The sequence below is a fragment of the Pseudophryne corroboree genome, chromosome 4, assembly GCF_028390025.1.
Source record: "Pseudophryne corroboree isolate aPseCor3 chromosome 4, aPseCor3.hap2, whole genome shotgun sequence".
Taxonomy (NCBI): Eukaryota; Metazoa; Chordata; class Amphibia; order Anura; family Myobatrachidae; genus Pseudophryne; species Pseudophryne corroboree.
Window position 1 is genome coordinate 653,440,411 of NC_086447.1, and position 22,500 is coordinate 653,462,910.

A 22,500-nucleotide genomic window follows, 5' to 3' on the forward strand; every position below is an offset into this window, starting at 1 on the left:
GGAGATGGAGGGCACAAGTGTGTGGCAACTAAGGTTGGGAATACGGGCTGCAACCTTAAAAGATTTTTATTAAGGTTTACATGCAGATTTATTTTGATAGATTTGAAATGTTGTTAATTTGCTAAACAGTATTCAACTTAACCAGAAAAAGAACACAAATGGTACAGTAATAGGTTATACTCTTTAGAAGAGAATGCGCTCAAAAAGGACTAGTGGACAATACATTTTGGCCCAGGACAGGTTCAGGAACGCAGCTGCTGATTACAGTATATCATAGTTAATGAGAGGTCCAGGAATAGAGCTCCTGCTGCACAATAGCATTGAGTGTAGTAAAGGAGAAGTGATATGTTTGTGTGAGGACAGAGGTGAGAGAGAAGGGAGAGGAGATGTTGCCACAGGCTCCATCCTAGAAGCCAGTATTCCACAACAGACTCATTTGTTTGCTCTTCTCATTCTTTATGTAGCATACCTCCCAACCATCACGAATATGGTGGGACAGTCCTACTTTTCAGGCATTGATTGGGTGGGCGCCTAGGTCCCAATTGCCACTTCATAAAAGTTAGCATTTATGCTTCTGTTTAAATCCTTCACCACCTGATGTCGTCACGAAAAACATGTTTTTGCTGCTGTGATCCTCAAAGAGGGATCAATGTACTGACATGGATGTTGTTATTGTTGTAGCCAACACCACACATGTATGTTTTTCAGCAAAGATTCCACATTATCCATGTTAAATCTCTAAAGAATTTACATTTTACCATCTCTCCTCACTAGTGTAATCTTCCACTACCCCTAAGAGTTAACTTTCTGAATCAAAATATCTATTTTCCACCTCCACATTTGACCAGCCTGCCCTCATTTTCTCCTCAACTCCAAGCAGCTGAAGTGTGTCCGGTGCCTCATGCAACATCACCCAGGGCACGTGCCCTGCTTGCACCTCAATCTTGGCTTGTAACATCACACGATGCCTCAACAATACCATGGGTGTATCTATAATGGATGCAGTACAGGATGTGTGGTGCACACAGACTTCTGGGTACAGGAAAGCCCAGCACCCAGACACTGCTGTCACAAATGCCAGCAAGCAGTCCCCTTGGCAGGCTTCACCATCTTTAAGTTTCAACTTAGCGTTTAGGCTGAGCTTTAGTCACACATGTAACTGACAATTACCTGTTTGATACTTTTCTTTAGCCCGTGCTCTTTCGTCTGCATCAAAATACCAGACAGTTATTGCGTACCTAGATAGAGAAGAAAGCACACACGAACATCAGTAAGACTTCTCACAGTGCTGAAGAGATACAATAACACGACTAATGTAGACTGTAGCCAGTGAGTAGCATCACTGTTGGACCATGGTGACTTTTGTGATGATCTAAAGTTTCCCACTATAATTATCCTATGACTGGTCAACATCTCCCAACATGATACCACACAGTGTCCAAATGCAATAATGCACAGCACAATAGGGGTGTGTTTTTTTTTCTGCAGCTGATCATACTATCAAAGTTACATTGCAAACCATTCAGAATTATTAGGTAGTGATGTAGGACCTACATGATACAGCATATATTATATAGACACCCCTCTGGTGTCTACTGCCCAGATGGCTCTTGGCTGCAGAGGTGGTGGTGATGACATGCTAGAGGTCTTGAATGGTCATTTACTGACCAAAGCCAACAGACTGTTACGTGACAACTCTGCCTTCAATGCTTTACTGTAGTTAGCTGACGATATAGGCACAATGAGTGCCCTTTTGCCTAAATAAAATTTTTATATATATTATAACATTATATACATTATATACATATATATACATATACATACACACAGGCTCTGGAAACAGCAGTGATAGGATTAGACATTTTTTGTGGAGCCTCCTCTACTAACCGTTAAGAGACGGGGGTGGGCTGGGTTTGCGCCTGCCCGCTGGGGCAATACCAGCTCCCCTGTCTGTCTCAAGACGCCAGTGGGGCACAGACCTCATGTTTGCAGCCATTAACAGACCAGTACTTTGTGCAGTGGCAGACTCAAGTCAGATCAGCTCATATTCCTGGTGACAGACTGATCGGCAAACAAAACGTTTTGTGCTTGCACCCCAGGCTAAACTTTGACAGCCAGCCCCGGCATGTGTTGACCATTTGAACCTGTTGACCATATGAATGTCGAACATTTGATGTCGACCTCTCCACTGTCAACCTATCATCCGGATACCCTATGAAACTGGCAAGGTCTAATAAATCTCTTTACATGTAAATGGCTGGAACTATAGCACAGTCAAAGAAAGACCACACTTCACCTCAAAGAGATAGACAGTAGAAATTTGAGGAACAGCACAACCCTAATAAATCCTGGACAGGATAACAGACCTGACCCAGCACTTCTACCCAACAAAAAAAAAAGTGCAAAGTATTATACGTGGGCCTGATTCAGAGTTGTACATGCCTCCTTCCGTGATTTGCTGTTGCATCTCCAGATGCACCATCAGATCACGCACAAAATTTGCATACATTTTTTGAAGACCTGGCAACTTTGAAAGCCAGAAATCAGTTAACAGGTGATCTTTAAACCAGGTAAGCACACTTGCGTAGTTGTTTTGGTGACTGTCTCACCTTTAAAAGCCATAAGTGTGGCAGGTAAGCTTTAAACCAAGTAAGCACATTTTCTCCCATGAGAAAGTTTCCAGGTGTCAAAAAAATCTGTGAAATTTTATGTGATAAGAGTAGGACTCGCAGTGAAATTGGGTCCCGTGGAGTGGGCTGTAAACTTAAATGCATTGTACAATTCATGAACTAAAAGCCCATTGGTTTATCCAGTTGTATATTAAAGCATTACAGTGAATGAAACTACTAAAGGAGTGCAGGGTTCTCTGTATATGTATATTTGAGTAGGTGGTCACAGACCACCACACCCCAGCCAAGGGGTGGGGAGTACGTGAGTGCACCCCTCTCCTGGGAATGGCGACTGCTATGTATGTATGTATGTATACAAAATACTTGGAATACATGTATGTTTTAGGTTTCTTTTGTTAATCAGTTAAAAAACAAACTAAACATTACTCAATTTAAAAATAATAAATAAATGAAAACTGGCAAATAAAATAAATTTACCTTGTAGCAAAGGCGGGCTGAACTTCATGAGGGTTGCGACGATCCGACCAAAAAAACAATAGTCTATCAAATTTTGGTTCAATATCAGCAAACTGAGACTTGCCTTCAGGGAAAATTCTCAACACACCTCCATTTACCTACATAAAAAGGAGTGAATTCAAGAACAAAACTAGTTAAATACATGTAGTAATATAAGTGCTATTTTCTATGGTTTTAACATTTACTTCATCCACGGTCAGTGATTTAACCAGATTTGAAAGGTCAATTTTATTAAAACCTAGAAAGTTTTGCAAGAAAATTGCCATTTTCTGCAGCAGGGTACATTGGTTTCCACAGGTAAACATTGGGGTGTAGAAATGGTTCTGGATCCCGGCACCAACAGGCTAAAGCGTTAGACTGTCCCAGGATGCATTGGGGCCTCTATAACCCCGCCTCCAGGCACTGTGAGCTCAGTTTCGAGTTGGTGCCCGGCAGAGCAGGTTCCTTAACAGGGGGGCTGCCCTGAAAAAGCTTTATATATTAGAAGACTTCAAGGGCGGCAGCACTTATATGTCAGAGTGACATTCTGTGCTGCGGCTCAGTCACCACCCCAGCGGCATCGCATACTCCCGCTGGCTCAGTTCCTGGGTACTTGTGGCGGGGACGCTCCGGCATTGGTCGCAGCTCGCGTGGCTGCTACAAAGGAAGGTGGTAAGAGGGTCCCCCAGGTGGGACCTGGCATTAAATTGTGTTCCGATCGCAGTCTAAAGGACCCCACTATATTCATCAGGACATAGGAGTACAGGTCGAGTGTACTAATGCCCACTTTAATAAGACTCCATAGTACCAGGTGGCGAGGACCAGCATAGGGGAGACGCTGCTTGACCTGTAGCCCCTCACCAAGGCGCCATCTACTACTGGTATTCCCGCCCTGGAGCTGCCTCACTGTCCCTCACTCCCTGACTGAGATGCTGGGCGCCATCTTCTAAGTATAGCTACGACTGGTCTCTGGGACTGCAGGGCAAGGTCTCCCCTGTAAATCTGCCTGTACATCAGCGCTGTGATAAGTATTCTACATGTCGCTATAAAGACAGCGTTAGTTAAGAACAAGTGTACCTGTGCAAGAATATATTGTACTAGTATTCTGATATATACATCTGGTCTCAGACCGCGCTTTGTGTATCCCAGCTTTAGCCATCACTGTATTCTGTACACTAAGGGACTACGTGCGTCTGGGTCACATATATAGTGCTTCACAGTATTCACCGTTAAGTGTATTTTACTGTGTACTCAGTCACATAATACCGGATTTATTCACTGGTGTTGTGTACTGTGGGGGTAATTCCAAGTTGATCGCAGCAGGATTTTTTTAACAATTGGGCAAAACCATGTGCACTGCAGGGGAGGCAGATATAACATGTGCAGAGAGAGTTAGATTTGGGTGTGGTGTGTTCAATCTGCAATCCAATTTGCAGTGTAAAAATAAAGCAGCCAGTATTTACCCTGCACAGAAACAAAATAACCCACCCAAATCTAACTCTTTCTGCACATGTTATATCTGGCCCCCCTGCAGTGCACATGGTTTTGCCCAATTGCTATCAAAAATCCTGCTGCGATCAACTTGGAATTACCCCCTGTGTACGCAGTCACATACTAGGGGATTTATTTGCAGGTATTGTACTCTGTCTGGCTGTATCGTACTAATACGCTCTGCTGTTATATATCTGAAAATGTCTAACAAAAAGGGCGGGAAATCAGAATGCTTCTGCATCATGCAGTGCATGCGCCAAGGATTTGCCTGAGGAGGAAGTTTTGTATGAGGGTCTGTGTACTACGTGCCATACATCTCCCAGTCAGTCCGCAGCTCCTGTAGCCAATCAGGAGCCACCTTGGGCGGCGTTCTCATCCATGTTAAAAACGCTTGTGACACGCCTTAAGCCCCCTATGGGACCTCCTGTTCCATTACAGTCGCATATTGTTTCTATGGTAAATCCGCCTTGGGTGGATAATTTGTCTACCCAGTTGCAGCAATTGAATCAATCCTTGGTTAGACATAAGACTGCCTCAAGTCACTCATCATGTCACGGAGTCATCCAAGCAGGCTACTTCCTCCTCAAAATCCACTAATCTCTCAGAAGATTCTTCTGATGACGATGGGGAGCATACTGTCCCGTCAGACACTGACAGCTGCTTATGACGAGGAATCTACAACACAGGTTGATGTCCCTGACGATGATTCCACTACAGTGTCTAAGAAACCCGATAAGTTTAAACGTCAGAAGGGAATTAAAACATTGTTACCACATTCTGACCATTTAGTGGACGTACAACGAGAACCCTGGATTACTCCAGGGAAGAAATTCTCCCCATCTAAAAAGATGGTAGCTCGCTATCCTCTCCCTGCAGAGTTGTGTAACAAGTGGGAAAATTCACCGCCGTCGGATTCCCATGTCACCCGCTTGGTGGTGTCATTTACTCTGCCTGTCACCTCACTAAGGGCACCGACAGATAAGCGTGTGAAGGGATGCCTGAAGTCTATTTACTCCCTTACAGGTGCTGTACACAGACCCACTATAGTAGCCTCCTGGGCTGCAAAAAGGTATTGAAGCATGGGTTCAGGCATTAGAGGATGAGTTGCCCCTGGATATATCAGACAATGCCAGACAATTCCTGTCTCATATTACCACCGCCGCCTATTACATACAGGAGGCGTCCTCTGAGGCAGGTGTATTGGCAGCAACTACGTCCAACCTGGCTCGCCGTATTCTGTGGTTGAGGTCATGGAAGGTGGATCTGGACTCCAAAAAGACCTTGGAGGTACTACCTTTTAAAAGGGAGACCTCTTATTTGGGGAAGACCTCAATACAATTGTGGCTGACTTAGTGGCTGCTAAAGACTGCTGTTCTCCCTAATACTACTCCTTTGACACAGAGGGCAAAAGGTACCACTTTTTGCTCCTTTCGACCTCAAGGGAAAGCAAAAGGTCAGGCATACCCGAGACATTCTCGTGCTTCCAAAACCATTAAGCCCAAGGCAAAACAATCTTGGGAAACCAGTCAGCCTGCTTCTAAACACAACAAGCTTGCCGCATGACGGGGCGGCCCTCCCCCTGGGGGAACCCAGGGTGGGAGGCCGACTTGTGATTCACCCAGGTCTGGTTACAGACCACTTCAGACTCTTGGGTGCGAGAAGTTGTCTCTCACGGGTACGCAGTCTCTTTCAAGAGGAGTTTCCCTCGCCAGTTTTGCACCACGGTTATCCCTTCAGATCCATTAAAGGCACAAGCTCTACAATTGGTTGTGCGTTCCCTCCTGGAGACAGGAGTGGTGGTGCCGGTACCTCTATCCCAGACAGGTAGAGGATATTACTCGACCCTGTTTCTAGTACTGAAACCCAACGGGTCTTTCCGGCCTACACTCAATCACAAATCACTGAACAAGTTTGAGAGAGTGTCCAAGTTCTGTATGGAAAACCTGCACTCTATTGTACTGGCCACGGAACCTGGTATCCCTGGATATACAAGATAGTTACCTGCAAAATCCTATTGCCATATCGCATCAGCAATATCTGCGGTTTGCTATTGGCAACCTCCACTATCAGTTCCAGGCTCTGCCATTTGGACTGGCCACGGCTCCTCGGATCTTCACAAAGGTTATGGCCGTGATGACGGCTCATCTCCGTCGCCAGGGACTTAGGATGTACTCCTCAGTCATCTACAACTGACGGTAAACTTTCTACAAGCCCACACGTGGCTCAAACTTGAAGAAGTCCTCGCTGGTCACAGCTCAAAGCATGGTGCACCTGGGGACACTGCTGGACACACGCAGTCAACGGCTGTTTCTCTCTCCAGAGAAAGTCCTGAAGCTTCAGGACAGGATCTGATACTTCCTCTCTTGCCCAAGAGTGTTGATACACTTGGTGATGCAAGTACTAGGCCTAATGGTGTCGGCTTTCGACATGGTAGAGTACGCTCAATTTCATTCCCCACCCTCTGCAGAGGTTAAGCCTTTCCAAATGGGATGGCCAACCTCATCGGACCAGGTCTCAAATGATCTCCTTGACTCCGGGGGTTCGTCTGTCGCTGACCTGGTGGCTACAGGACCAGCAGTTGAGCAGGGTCTGTCCCTTCTGGATTCCCAACTGAGTCCTACTGACTGTGGATGCCAGTCTGAGGGGTTGGGGCGTGGTGTTGGAGCAACACTCTTTCCAGGGTCGGTGGACCAAGGAGGAAAAACTCTCCCTGATAAACATTCTGGAATTGCAGGCTGTGTTTAACGCTTTGTCTCTCGCCCTGCCTCTGCTACAGAACAGGCCTGTTCAAGTACGGTTAAACAACGCCACCACGGTGGCATACATAAACCATCAAGGAGGCACTCGAAGCCACATGGCAATGATGAAAGTGTAAAAAAATCCTTTGTTGGGCAGAACACTATCTACCAGCAATATCGGCAGTGTTCATTCCGGGAGTCCTCAACTGGGAAGCGGATTTCCTCAGTCGTCAGGACGTGCACGCCGGAGAGTGGAGTCTTCATCAGGAAGTCTTTTCAACTCCTAGTGGACAAAGTGCCTACCAGATCTAGACCTGATGACATCTTGACACAATCACAAAGTTCCGATCAAGGACCAGGGATCCTCAAGCAGCATTCGTGGATGCACTGGCAATTCCATAAAACTTTCGGCTGCCCTACGTGTTCCCTCCAGCGTCTCTCCTGCCCAGAGCGCTGTGGAAGTTCAAACAAGAAAGAGGAATACTACTTCTAGTCACACCAGTGTGGCCCAGACAGCACTGGTTCTCAGACCTGCAGGGTCTATCGATGGAGCGTCCTCTTCTACTTCCTCAACGCCCAGACCTCCTTGTTCAGGGCCCTTGTGTCTACCCGGACCTGCCCAGACTGGCTTTGACGGTGTGGCTCTTGAAGCATCACTCCTGAAGGCCAAAGGATTCTCCAAGGCGGTTATCCAAACTATGCTGAAGGCCCGCAAACCGGCATCTGCGCGGATTTATTACAGGGTCTGGAATTCTTACTTCACCTGCTGTGCTGCTTAGAATTATGATGCATACAAATTCAGAACTTCCAGACTTCTGGCTTTTCTGCAACAAGGCCTGGACTTAGGCCTTCGTCTGGCCTCCCTCAAAGTTCATCTCTCTGCCTTGTCGGTGTGGTTTCAGAGAAAAATTGCGTCTATTTCTGACGTTCATACTTTCACTCAGGGCGTACTGTGGATTCAGCCTCCCTCTGTCCCTCCTGGGGCTCCATGGGATCTGTCTGTTGTCCTGCAAGAGTATCCATTTGACCCTCTTGAGTCAGTGAACCTTAAATGGCTCACACTCAGTCTTATTCCTACTGGCTATTGCCTCTCCTAGGAGGGTGTCAGACCTAGGCGCTCTGTCCTGTCGTCCACCGTGACCAGACTGTTTTTTAGAACTCACCCTGGTTATTTGCCTAAAGGTGGTGTCATCTTTTCACCTTAACCAAGAGATTGTGGTTCCGGCCTTCATCTCTTCTGATTTGTCCTCTAAAGAGCAGTCTTTGGAAGTGGTACAGGCTCTCTATTAGGAGGTCAGATACCCTTTTTGTACTTTTTAGTTTTTACAAACGTGGCTGGCCTGCGAATAAGCAAACCTTGGCCAGATGGATTAGAATGGTGATTGCACAAGCCTATGTGCAGGCTGAACTTCTGCTTCTATCAAAGCCCATTCTACTCGGTCTGTTGGACCTTCTTGGACGGCGCGTCTGCTGAACAATTGTGCAAGGCAGCTACGTGTTCCTCAGTGAACACGTTCATTAGGTTCTACTCCTTCGATACTTACGACTCCCAGGATACTTCCTTTGGACGCCGGGTTCTCATACCAGCTACGGTGCGCCCCTCCCATGAGGAACTGCTTTAGGACATCCTCGATGTTTCCCTGTGGAAACCAATGTACCCCGCTGCAGAAAAGGAGATTTATGGTAGACTTACCATGGTTAAAATCTCTTTCCGCGAAGTACATTGGTTACACACAGGGAACACACTCTTACGCACCTAGCTTCTATGGGTTTGTATAGCATTAGCCGCTGGTCACTTCTCCTGTCGTGAGAACGTGGTTCTATGTGACCAAAATCTGCCTTCTCTTACCTGTTCCTGCTTGGACTGGTTAACGAAACTGAGCTCACAGCGCCTGGAGGCGGGGTTATAGGGGAGGCCTTAATGCATACTGGGACAGTCTAAAGCTTTGGCCTGTTGGTGCCTGGATCAAGATCCATCTCTACACACCGATGTTTCCCTGTGAAACCATTGTACCACGCAGAAAGATTTAATATATTTTAAACACCTGCTGGGATAATCAATCATGATAATAATCCAATAACAAATATAATTTGTAATTTCATGGTCACCAAATAAAGTTAAACAGAACACATGTCAACAGAGACATTGTAGACTCCACCTATTGAGTATTACTTCATTATAGTAAGACCTGTAAAGTCAATAGCAACAGGTATATTGCAAGTAGAATGTTAGCGTTACTGAGGAACACCCTGATGTTTGCAGCAGCAGTAGAGAGGAGTCTATTAACTGCAGTGTTACATGTAGCGCTATATAATATATCTATAGAGATATTCTCCATTAATACACTCCACCAAGGACTCCTCATACATGAGTAACAAGGTGGGGGGAAATAAAATATTATCATAGTGTATGATTTGTCCCTGAAGACGGGGTGTAGTCCCCGAAACGGCGTAGGACTCTAATAAAGCCATCTTTATTTCATCAATCCGTCTGCTGAGTGCCGCTGACTTCCTCTTCACATTGCATGGATCTTGCTACAGATCGCAGAGGGCACCGCAGCAAGTATTTTGTTATTTACCCATTTGAGTGCCGAACCTTACCGCTACATAAATAAATATATATATATATATATATATATATATATATATATATATATATATATATAGTGTTATTTTTTTATTACAGAAAATTTTTTTTCTATGATTTCAACTTTTGTTTAAAACATTAATGCAAAGAGGTAAAAAAGTTTTAATGAATAAAATATATTTATTTATTTATTTATGAAATCCTGCATTAATGCTTTCTAACAGTCTTTGGTTTGATTTATTTTACGTCTTTCAAGAAACCCCATTTTTGAAAAACGTATCATTTCTATTACATCTGAATGTATGTAGATAGACTAAACATTAATACATAATCGCTTGTGACCGATTTTTATAGTAAATCCTGTAAAACATTTTTCCTTTGCTTTCTATCCTCCTTTTGTACCTTAAAACCCATGCTATCTGCCACTCAGGGTAACAGCATATTACATGCTTTTTCTTCGCTAACTTAGACTATCTTCTACATCATACTACTTATAACGGAACCTAGCCCTCGATTTCAGCTACCCTGATGCTTATATCAGCATCATGTCCATTGATGCAGAAATATTTATATACCTTGTACTTGTCCTATATTGTCTTGTACTGTAAGTCACTGTTCTTGTTTTGCTCATTTGTTTATGTACTTTGTTAGGCACTGCGGAGCCCTTGTGGCGCCATATAAAAAAAAAAAAAAAAAAAAAAAAAAAGAATACATACAAAGTACAGAGATAGTTTAAAATTGAAACCCCCCCCACCCCCCCCCCCCCCCAAAAAAAAAAAAAAAAAAGTTAATGTTAATTATGTTAATTAAAATCGGAGTAGTAACAAGAAAATGCAAAAGCATTTTTTTATTATTTTTTTTTAGAGAAACACACGCACAAAAAGGAGGAGTTAAACATTAACCTGGGCATGCCATTGGAATTAAACACTTTGAATAAAACCACTAGTTTAGTGCTTTTTTACAGAACTCACAACATAATAAAAAAAACAAAAAAAACACATTTGGCTTAAACCACCCATCCCTGATGGATAACCAGCATACTACTTCAATGCAGAAAGACTTTAATCCATTAGGGAGGCATCATGAAAATTATATTAACCCCCCATCCCAAAATGCCATGATATCAATCATAAAAACGTAACTGCAGTCAGCAATCTGGCTTTAATAAATCACCCATCTACAATACTCACAATTCCATAGTCAGACGATATAATTTTGATTATACTGGATTTTTAACGCAAACACTTGTTTACCTGTAGGTTTCTTATATTTTTATAAAAATTGTTTACTGAATGGACATCATTGCCATGTCACCATGGTGTGTTGGACCTGAGAATCTGCCTGGTTGAGGTGAGGCTGTTCTCTGGCTTTGTCCACCCATTGTGTCTGGCTGCCACATCGCTTCCGCTTGCCGCGGTTAAGCCATTGCTTCACTTATGGCAGCATGATGCACACTGTGCTCCCACAGCTGTGGGATGTGCGCTTTGCGTTCCACGTGCTGGAAGGAGATGGGCAGCTGTTCTTATATAGATTTTCAGTGCATTGCACAGAGCTCTGACTGGTTTAGTTAATGTGTGTATTGGATTGGTTAATAGATTAATTAATCCAGGTGTTATTCATACCCATTATTGCTATACATTGGCCCTCTATTGGTATTTTGTTTAAGCAGTCCTTGAGGAATTGTGACAATTCTTAATGGAAGACTGTTAAACTCAGATTGCTGATGCAAATTAATTATAAATTATATGCCATTTGCATTTGTTTTGTTGTTTTTTTTATGCCATTTTTGGGGTGCCTAACTAATGGATTAAAGTATTTTATACATTGAAGTGGTATGCTGGTTATCCATGTATGATGAGTCCATGAATACAAGCTCCACCAGGGGCTCATCTATATACAGTGCATCTGGAAAGTATTCACAGCGCTTCACTTTTTCCACATTTTGTTACATAACAGCCTTATTCCACAATGGAATAAATTCATTTTTCCCACTCAATTCTACACACAATACCCCATAATGACAACATGAAGTGTTTAAGATTTTTGCATATTAAAAAAAAAAACCCCAACAACTAAGAAAATCACATGTACATAAGTATTCAAAGCCTTTGCTCAATACTTTGTTGATGCACCTTTGGCAGCAATTACAGCCTCAAGTCTTTTTGAATATGATGCCATAAGCTTGGCACACCTATCTTTGGCCAGTTTTGCCCATTCCTCTTTGCAGCACCTCTCAAGCACCAGCAAGTCGGATGGGAAGCGTCGGTGCACAGCCGTTTTCAGATCTCTCCAGAGATGCTCAATCGGATTCGAGACTGGGCCACTGAAGGACATTCACAGAGTTGTCCTGAACCCACTCCTTTAATATCTTGGCTGTGTGCTTAGGGTCGTTGTCCTGCTGAAATATGAACTGTCGCCCCAGTCTGAGGTTAAGAGCGCTCTGGAGCAGGTTTTCATCCAAGACGTCTCTACACATTGCTGCATTCATCTTTCCCTCTATCCTGACTAGTCTCCCAGTTCATGCCACTGAAAATCATCCCCACAGCATGATGCTGCCACCACCATGCTTCACTGTAGGGATGGTATTGGCATGGTGATGAGCGGTGCCTGGTTTCCTCCAAACATGACACCTGGCATTCACACGAAACAGTTCAATCTTGGTCTCATCAGACTTTCGTTTCTCATGGTCTGAGAGTCCTTCAGCTGCATTTTGGCAAACTCTAGGTGGGCTACCATGTGCTTTTTTACTAAGGAATGGCTTCCATCTGGCCACTCTACCTAACAGGCCTGACTGGTGAATAGCTGCAGACATGGTTATCCTTCCAGAAGGTTCTACGCTCTCCACAGAGGAATGCTGTAGCTTTGACAGAGTGACCACCGGGTTCTTGGTCACCTCACTAACTAGGGCACTTCACTCCCGATCGCTCAGTTTAGACGGCCAGCCAGCTCTAGGAAGAGTCCTGAAGTTCTGAACTTCTTCCATTTATGTATGATGGAGGCCACTGTGCTCATTGGGACCTTCAAAGCAGCAGATATTTTTCTGTACCCTTCCCCAGATTTGTGCCTCGAGACAATCCTGTCTCGGAGGTCTACAGACAATTCCTTTGACTTCATGCTTGGTTTGTGCTCAGACATGCACTGACAAGTGTGGGACCTTATATAGACAGGTGTGTGCCTTTCCAAATCATGTCCAACCAACCGAATTTACCACAGGTGGACTCCAATTAAGCTGTAGGAACATCAAGGATGATCAGTGGAAACAGGATGCACTGAGCTCAATTTTGAGCTTCTGGCAAATGCTGTAAATACTTATGTACATGTGATTTCTTAGTATTTTTAATAAATTTGCAAAAATCTCAAAAAACACTTTTCACATTGTCATTATGGGGTGTTGTGTGTAGAATTTCTTCTAATTTGGAATAAGGCTGTAACACAGCAAAAATAGGATTTAAATTACCTACCGGTAAATCCTTTTCTCATAGTGCGTAGAGGATGCTGGGGTCCACATTAGTACCATGGGGATGTACCAAAGCTCCCAGAACGGGAGGGAGATCGCAGAGGCTCCTGCAGAACCAATTGACCAAACTTAGGTCCTCAGAGGCCAAAGTATCGAACTTGTAGAACTTTGCAAACATGTTCGACCCCGACCAAGTAGCTGCTCGGCAAAGTTGTAAACGCTGAGGAAGAACCCACCTTACGAGTAGAGTGGGCCTTAACAGACGTAGGACACGGCAAGCCTGCCGTAGAATACGCATGCTGGATAGTGAACCTGATCCAGTGAGAGATCGTCTGCTTAGAAGCAGGACACCCAATGTTCTTGGGGTCATACAGGACAAACAGAAAGAGTCCGATTTTCTGTGACGAGCAGTCCTCCTCACATAGATTTTTAGAGCCCTTACAACATCTAAGGACTTTGATGAAATTGAGGAGTCAGTCGCAACTGGCACCATAATAGGATGGTTGATATGAAATGTAGACACAACCTTCGGAAGAAACTGCTGACTTGTCTGAAGCTCAGCTCTGTCTTCAGGAAAGATCAAGTATGGGCTTTTACATGACAAAGCCCCCAACTCCGACATACGTCTAGCAGAAGCTAAGGCCAACAAAGGGACAGCCTTCCACGTGAGAAACTTGACCTCAACCTCCTGTAGGAGTTTCAAACCAGTCCGACTGGGGGAACTGCAATACCACGTTATGATCCCAGGGTGCCGTAGGCGGTACAAAGGGAGGCTGGATGTGCAGAACTCCCTTCAAAAAAAGTCTTAACCTCAGGGAGGGCAGCCAACTGTTTCTGGAAGAAAATGGATAGAGTCGACCTTTATGGATCCTAACCTCAGGCCCATATCCACACCTGCTTGCAGGAAGAGGAGAAAACGTCCCAGTTGAAACTCCACCATAGGAAACTTCTTGGACTCACAACAAGACACATTTTTTCCAAATACGATGGTAATTTTTAGACATTACTCCTTTCCTAGCCTGTATCAGGATAGGAATAACCTTGTTTTGAATGCCCTTCCGAGCTAGTATCTGGCGTTCAACCTCCATGCCGTCAAACGTAGCCGTGGTAAGTCTTGATAGGCGAACGGCCCCTGCGGCAGCAGGTCCTCCCGAAGAGGAAGAGGCCTCAGCTCTTCTAGCAGTAGATCCAGAAGATCCGCGTACCAAGCCCTTCTTGGCCAGTCCGGAGCAATGAGGATTGCCTGAACTCTTGTTCTCCTTAGGAGTTTGAGAACTCTTGGAATGAGTGGAAGTGGAGGAAACACGTACACCGACTGGAACACCCATGGAGTCACTAGGGCGTCCGCCACCGCTTGCGGGTCCCTCGACCTGGAACAATACAGCTGAAGCTTCTTGTTGAGACGAGAGGCCATGTCGATTTGGGGTACGCCCCATAGATCTGTTACCTCCTTGAACACCTCCGGATGGAGACCCCACTCCCCTGGATGGAGATAGTGTCTGCTGAGGAAGTCCGCTTCCCAGTTGTCTACTCCCGGAATGAAGATTGCTGACAGCGCCAACGCGTGTTTTTCTGCCCAGAGGATGATTCTTGTTACCTCTGACATTGCAGCTCTGCGTTCCGCCTTGTCGGTTTATGTAAGCCACTGTCATTACTTTGTTCGACTGTACTTGAACGGCCCGATTTATCAGAAGACGGGCCGCTTGGAGAAGACCGTTGTATACGGCTCTTAGTTCCAGAATGTTTATCGGCAAGCCGACTTCCAGACTTTACCACCTTCCTTGGAAGGTTTCCACTTGAGTGACTGCGCCCAGGCCCGAAGACTTGCATCCGTGGTTCGAAGGATCCAGTCTTGAATCGCGAACCTGCGGCCCTCCCGAAGGTGAGGTAATTGCAGCCTTCAGAGGAGTGAAATCCTGGCCTTTGGCAACAGACATATTCTCTGGTGCATGTGTACATGGGATCCCGACCACTTGTCCAGGAGATCCAGTTGGAAGGACCGAGCGTGAAACCTCCCATACTGCAGAGCCTCGTAAGAGAGGCCACCATCTTCCCCAGAAGGTGAATGCACTGATGAACAGACACCCGGGCTGGCTTCAGGACATCCCGGACCATTGATTGCATCACCAATGCTTTTTCCTCTGGAAGAAACACCCTCTGCACCTCCGTGTCGATGATCATTCCCAGAAAAGACAACCTCCTGGTTGGTTCCAAATGTGATTTTGCGATATTCAGGATCCAACCATGTTCCTTGAGAAGATGGGTCATGAGAGCTATTGACTGAAACAGCTTCTCCTTGTACGATTCCTTTATCAGCAGATCGTCCAGATACGGAATTATGTTCACCCCCTGTCTGCAGAGGAGAACCATCATTTCCGCCATCACCTTGGTGAAAACCCTTGGTGCTGTGGAGAGGCCGAATGGTAGGGCCTGGAACTGAAAATGACAGTCCAACAGAACGAATCAGAGATAAGCTTGATGCGGCAGCCAAATAGGAATGTGGAGGTATGCATCCTTGATATCCAGGGATACCAGGAATTCCCCCTCTTCCAGACCTGATATCACTGCCCTTAGAGACTCCATTTTGAACTTGAACTCCCTCAGAAAGGGGGTTTAGTGATTTTAAGTTCAGAATGGGCCTGACTGAACCATCTGGTTTCAGTACCACGAAAAGGTTTGAATAGTAACCTGTGTTCTGCAATTGAGGGACTGGTACAATGACCTGTGCCTCCACCAACTTCTGGATGGCTCCCTGTAGGGTAGCCCTGTCTGCCAGCAAAGCTGGCAAGCCCGATGTGAAGAACCGATGAGGGAGATCTTGAAATTCCAGCTGGTACCCCTGAGACACAATATCTAGTACCCAGGGATCCAGGCCGGACGACACCCAGACGTGAGTGAAATGTCTTAGTCTCACCCCCACTGGCCCTACTTCCAGGCTGCGCTGTCCACCGTCATGCGGAGGACTTTAGCGCACCTGAAGCAGGCTTCTGTTCGTGGGAAGCTGCCACAGCAGGTTTCTTGGATTTTGGTTGAGCCCCTCCAAAGAAGGTGTTGGCCGGTTTGGTCTTTCTTGGTTTAGAAACCCGAAAGGACCGAGATGCAGGTGAGGAAAAAGGTTTCTTCGTAGCAGGAGCTGCTGAGGGAAGAAAAGGGGACTTACCCGCTGTAGCCGTGGAGATCCACGCATCCAATGCTTCCCCAAAGAGAGCCTGACCTGTGTAGGGTAGGGTCTCCACGCCTCTCCTGGATTCTGCGTCGGCAGAACACTGGCGCAGCAACAGTCCTCGATGAGCTGAGATGGACATGGAAGAAATTCCTGCTTCCATTGAACCCAGGTCTTTCATGGATTCCACCATAAAACCTGCAGAATCCTGAATGTTACGGAGAAACAATTCAATGTCACTCTTCTCTAACGAATGCAAATCCTCAAGTAACGTGCCTGACCACTTTACCATAGCTTTGGAAATCCATGCACAGGCAAAAGTAGGACGGAGTATCGCCCCTGAAGCAGTGTATATGGATTTGAGCATAGTATCAATCTTGCGATCAGCCGGCTCCTTTAAGGTGGTTGATCCTGGGACAGGTAAAACCACCTTTTTTGAGAGTCTGGATACAGACGCGTCCACTATGGGTGGGTTTTCCCATTTCTTTCTATCCTCCTCCGGGAAGAGGAAAGCAACCAGAACCCTCCTAGGGATCTGGAATTATTTCTCTGGATTTTCCCATGTTTTTTCAAATATAGCATTTAATTCTTTGGACGCAGGGAAGGTTAGCGAGGCTTTCTTATTGTCCGTGAAGTAAGCCTCCTCAACCTGTTCAGGTGTTGAGTCAGTAATATTCAACACATCTCTAATAGCCTCCATCAACTGCACCCCTTTTGCAAGAGATGCGGCCCCCCCTGAGCAAGTCCCCATCACCATCTGCCATGTTAGAGTTGGTATCCGTGTCGTCTTGCATAATCTGGGCAAGAGCATGTTTGTGGGAACCCACAGAGGGGGGGGGGGGGGGGGCTGAGGTAACAGAACCAGACCACACAGCCATAGAATTCTGTAAGACCTGAGTTGCAGATTCATTCTGAGCAACCCTAGCAGAAATCTGAGAAATCATAATTTTGATAGAGGATAACCACTCCGGCTCCCTTGCTGGGATCTGCGCTACAACAGTGCATTCCTGATTACATGGAATGAGATCATCCTGAGAGGACATGTCCTCAGCTGCATATGACACAGAGTCCCTGGACATAGCTGACTGGAGACACCAAACCACACACACACACACACACACAGGGTAGGTTAGACACACAGTTTTCCCCCTGAGAATGGCAAGAGAGACACAGAGATCAAAGCCAACCCACTCACAGCGCTGTTATATATAAAGGACACCCCTTATCAGCACCCACTGTGTACTGTAATATTTGCACAGATCTAATTCACCGCCTCCCCCCCCCCCCCTTCTACAACCCCCTGGTACCGCACAGGATAGCTGGAGTTGCTTGGACGGATTGCTCTGTCAGCGTCTGCGTACGGGAACTGCAGGCAGGAAAATGACGCTGAACGCTGCTGGGTCCGCTCTGAGGAGAAGCTCCGCCCCTTGAAGATGGTGCGTCTTCCCGCACAAATTCTTTATACTGGCCTAAGGACTCAGTCGCAAGGCGGGGGATTCCGTCCCCTGTTGAGCGTCCGAGTACGGAGGATTGTGGCGCTAGTCTGGGGATTCAGTCTCCGGTTAGCGTCTGTGACCAGTGCAGGGTATTAAGTCGCTGGCTCAGGACGCCCCTCAAAGCGCCAACACTGTGCCGCTGAGACTTCCCGGAGCGCAGCCGCACAGAGCTGCGGCTCCTACCCTTGTGCCGCCATATCTCGCCTCTTTTGATCTTCTGGCTTTGTAAAGGGGTGGCGGCATGCTGCCGGGGTGAGCGATCCCCTGTAGCGGGGAACGTTTGATCCCCTCAGGAGCTCAGTGTCTTGTCAGCGGAGATCGTGGCTCAGACCACGCAGGGCGGACACTACTCCCCACCCTTAGTCCCTTGAAACAGGGAGGCTGTTGCCAAAATAAAACTTACTAAAGAAGCTCTGTAGAGCTCCCCTAGCTGTGACCGGCTCCTCCGGGAACATTTTCTAAACTGGGTCTGGTAGGAGGGGCATAGAGGGAGGAGACAGCCCACACTCTCAAAGTGCCAATGGCTCCTAGTGGACCAGTCTATACCCCATGGTACTAATGTGGACCCCAGCAACCTCTAGGACGTAAGAGAAATGTGGAAAAAGTGAAACTCTGAATTTCTGGATGCACTGTAAACATATACTATATGACCAGCATTCAGTGTATATAATACACATATACAGTACTGTGCAAAAGTACTAGGCAGGTGTGGAAAAAATGCTGCAAAGTAAGAATGCTTTCAAAAATAGAAGTGTTAATAGCTTATGTTGATCAATTAACAAAATGCAAAAAGTGAATGAACAGAAGACAAATCTAAGTCAAATATAATATTTAGTGTGACCACCCTGTGCCTTCAAAACAGCATCAATTCCTCTATCTACACTTCCACACAGTTTTTGAAGGAACTCAGCAGGGAGATTGTTCCAGACTAACCACAGATCTTCTGTGCATGTAGGCTTGCTCAAATCCTTCTGTCTCTTCATGTAAACTCAGACAGACTTGATGTTGAGATCAGGGCTCTGTGGGGCCAATATCATCACTTCTGGGACTACTTGTTCGTCTTAACACTGAACATACTTCTTATACTCCTTTCAGACGCAAGACCCAGGAAATACCCATGTCTATCAACTCGGGATTTTCCCAGGTCTCAGTTTGAGACCCCAATTCACACATCAAAAACCCAGGATATTCCCAGGTTGGATGTGTTCACACTGAACCCGGGTCTGCCCTGGAATCTGAAAAGTATTTAAACGTGAAACTTTCACGTGTATTATTCAGCCTTTGCTATTTGTTAATGGCAAATATGTTGATTTCCTATTTAAAAACATTTTTCTTTCAAGCTGTGCTACTTTCAAGTAATTATTTAATTACCAAAGGTGATACCATTTACATTCCCCCTCTCACACCCAGCTATCAGCCAGAATAACCAATCCTCAGTGTCAGATCTGCCTCTCTCATGTGTGAGCTTCATGTAAGTATACAGCATTTGCATAGTCTGCTGTGTAATGGTTTAAATTTAGCTGGATTATGTTATAGCCATTAGCCGAACAGCCAATAATACCCCTTTCACACCGCACAAATAATAAGATTTTACTTACCGATAAATCTATTTCTCGTAGTCCGTAGTGGATGCTGGGACTCCGTAAGGACCATGGGGAATAGCGGAAGCTTTAGGATCAGGTGGTGTGCACTGGCTCCTCCCCCTATGACCCTCCTCCAAGCCTCAGTTAGGATACTGTGCCCGGACGAGCGTACATAATAAGGAAGGATATTGAATCCCGGGTAAGACTCATACCAGCCACACCAATCACACCGTACAACTTGTGATCTGAACCCAGTTAACAGTATGATAAAACGAAAAGGAGCCTCTGAAAAGATGGCTCACAACAATAATAACCCGAATTTTTGTAACAATAACTATATACAAGTATTGCAGACAATCCGCACTTGGGATGGGCGCCCAGCATCCACTACGGACTACGAGAAATAGATTTACCGGTGAGTAAAATCTTATTTTCTCTGACGTCCTAAGTGGATGCTGGGACTCCGTAAGGACCATGGGGATTATACCAAAGCTCCCAAACGGGCGGGAGAGTGCGGATGACTCTGCAGCACCGAATGAGAGAACTCCAGGTCCTCCTTAGCCAGGGTATCAAATTTGTAGAATTTTGCAAACGTGTTTGCCCCTGACCAAGTAGCTGCTCGGCAAAGTTGTAAAGCCGAGACCCCTCGGGCAGCCGCCCAAGAGGAGCCCACTTTCCTTGTGGAATGGGCTTTTACCGATTTTGGCTGTGGCAGGCCTGCCACAGAATGTGCAAGCTGAATTGTACTACAAATCCAACGAGCAATCGTCTGCTTAGAAGCAGGTGCACCCAGCTTGTTGGGTGCATACATGATAAACAGCGAGTCAGATTTTCTGACTCCAGCCGTCCTGGAAACATATATTTTCAGGGCCCTGACAACGTCAAGCAACTTGGAGTCCTCCAAGTCCCTAGTAGCCGCAGGTACCACAATAGGTTGGTTCATGTGAAATGCAGAAACCACCTTAGGTAGAAATTGAGGACGAGTCCTCAATTCTGCCCTGTCAGAATGAAAAATTAAGTAAGGACTTTTATATGATAAAGCCGCCAATTCTGACACACGCCTGGCTGAAGCCAGGGCTAACAGCATCGTCACCTTCCATGTGAGATATTTGAAGTCCACAGTGGTGAGTGGTTCAAACCAATGTGACTTTAGAAAACTCAACACAACATTGAGATCCCAAGGTGCCACTGGAGGCACAAAAGGAGGCTGTATATGGAGTACCCCTTTTACAAATGTCTGAACTTCAGGCATTGAAGCCAGTTCTTTCTGGAAGAAAATCGACAGGGCCGAAATTTGAACCTTAATGGACCCTAATTTTAGGCCCATAGATAGTCCTGTTTGCAGGAAATGGAGGAAACGACCCAGTTGAAATTCCTCTGTAGGGGCCTTCTTGGCCTCACACCACGCAACATATTTTCGCCAAATGCGGTGATAATGTTTTGCGGTTACGTCCTTCCTGGCCTTGACCAGGGTAGGGATGACTTCATCTGGAATGCCTTTTTCCCTCAGGATCCGGCGTTCAACCGACATGCCGTCAAACGCAGCCGCGGTAAGTCTTGGAACAGACAAGGCCCCTGCTGGAGCAGGTCCTTTCTCAGAGGTAGAGGCCACGGTTCGTCCGTGAGCATTTCTTGAAGTTCCGGGTACCAAGTCCTTCTTGGCCAATCCGGAGCCACGAGTATAGTTCTTACTCCTCTCCTTCTTATGATTCTCAGTACCTTTGGTATGAGAGGCAGAGGAGGGAACACATACACTGACTGGTACACCCACGGCGTTACCAGGGCGTCCACCGCTATTGCCTGAGGGTCCCTTGACCTGGCGCAATATCTGTCTAGTTTTTTGTTTAGACGGGACGCCATCATGTCCACCTTTGGTTCTTCCCAACGGTTTACTATCAGGTGGAAGACTTCTGGGTGAAGTCCCCACTCTCCCGGGTGGAGGTCGTGTCTGCTGAGGAAGTCTGCTTCCCAGTTGTCCACTCCCGGAATGAACACTGCTGACAGTGCTATCACATGATTTTCCGCCCAGCGAAGAATCCTTGCAGCTTCTGCCATTGCCCTCCTGCTTCTCGTGCCGCCCTGTCTGTTTACGTGGGCGACTGACGTGATGTTGTCCGATTAGATCAATACCGCCTGACCCTGAAGCAGGGGTTTCGCTTGACTTAGGGCATTGTAAATGGCCCTTAGTTCCAGAATGTTTATATGAAGAGATGCTTCCATGCTTGACCACAAGCCCTGGAAATTTCTTCCCTGTGTGACTGCTCCCCAGCCTCTCAGGCTTGCATCCGTGGTCACCAGGATCCAATCCTGAATGCCAAATCTGCGGCCCTCTAGTAGATGAGCACTCTGCAGCCACCACAGAAGAGACACCCTTGTCCTTGGCGACAGGGTTATCCGCTGATGCATCTGAAGATGCGATCCGGACCATTTGTCCAGTAGATCCCACTGAAAAGTTCTTGCATGGAATCTTCCGAATGGAATCGCTTCGTAAGAAGCCACCATTTTTCCCAGGACCCTCGTGCACTGATGCACTGACACCTGGCCTGGTTTTAGGAGGTTCCTGACTAGCTCGGATAACTCCCTGGCCTTCTCGTCCGGGAGAAACACCTTTTTCTGGACTGTGTCCAGAATCATTCCTAGGAACAGTAGACGTGTCGTAGGAATCAGCTGCGATTTTGGAATATTTAGGATCCACCCGTGCTGACGTAACACTACCTGAGATAGTGCTACTCCGACTTCTAACTGTTCCCTGGACCTTGCCCTTATCAGGAGATCGTCCAAGTAAGGGATAATTAAGATGCCTTTTCTTCGAAGAAGAATCATCATTTCGGCCATTACCTTGGTAAAGACCCGAGGTGCC

At 46.1% G+C, this 22,500-nt stretch overlaps 1 protein-coding gene across 1 annotated transcript in view; it reads right to left on the reverse strand.

The window, feature by feature from the left end:
• EGLN1 (egl-9 family hypoxia inducible factor 1) overlaps nucleotides 1-22,500 on the reverse strand; it is a 125,734-nt gene that overhangs the window by 47,364 nt on the left and 55,870 nt on the right. The window contains exons 3-4 of the mRNA XM_063917777.1: nucleotides 3,108-3,244; nucleotides 1,171-1,238 (exon numbers count right to left, since the gene is read on the reverse strand). Of these exons, the coding sequence (XP_063773847.1) occupies nucleotides 1,171-1,238; nucleotides 3,108-3,244 (205 nt within the window). The remainder of the gene's footprint in view (nucleotides 1-1,170; nucleotides 1,239-3,107; nucleotides 3,245-22,500) is intronic.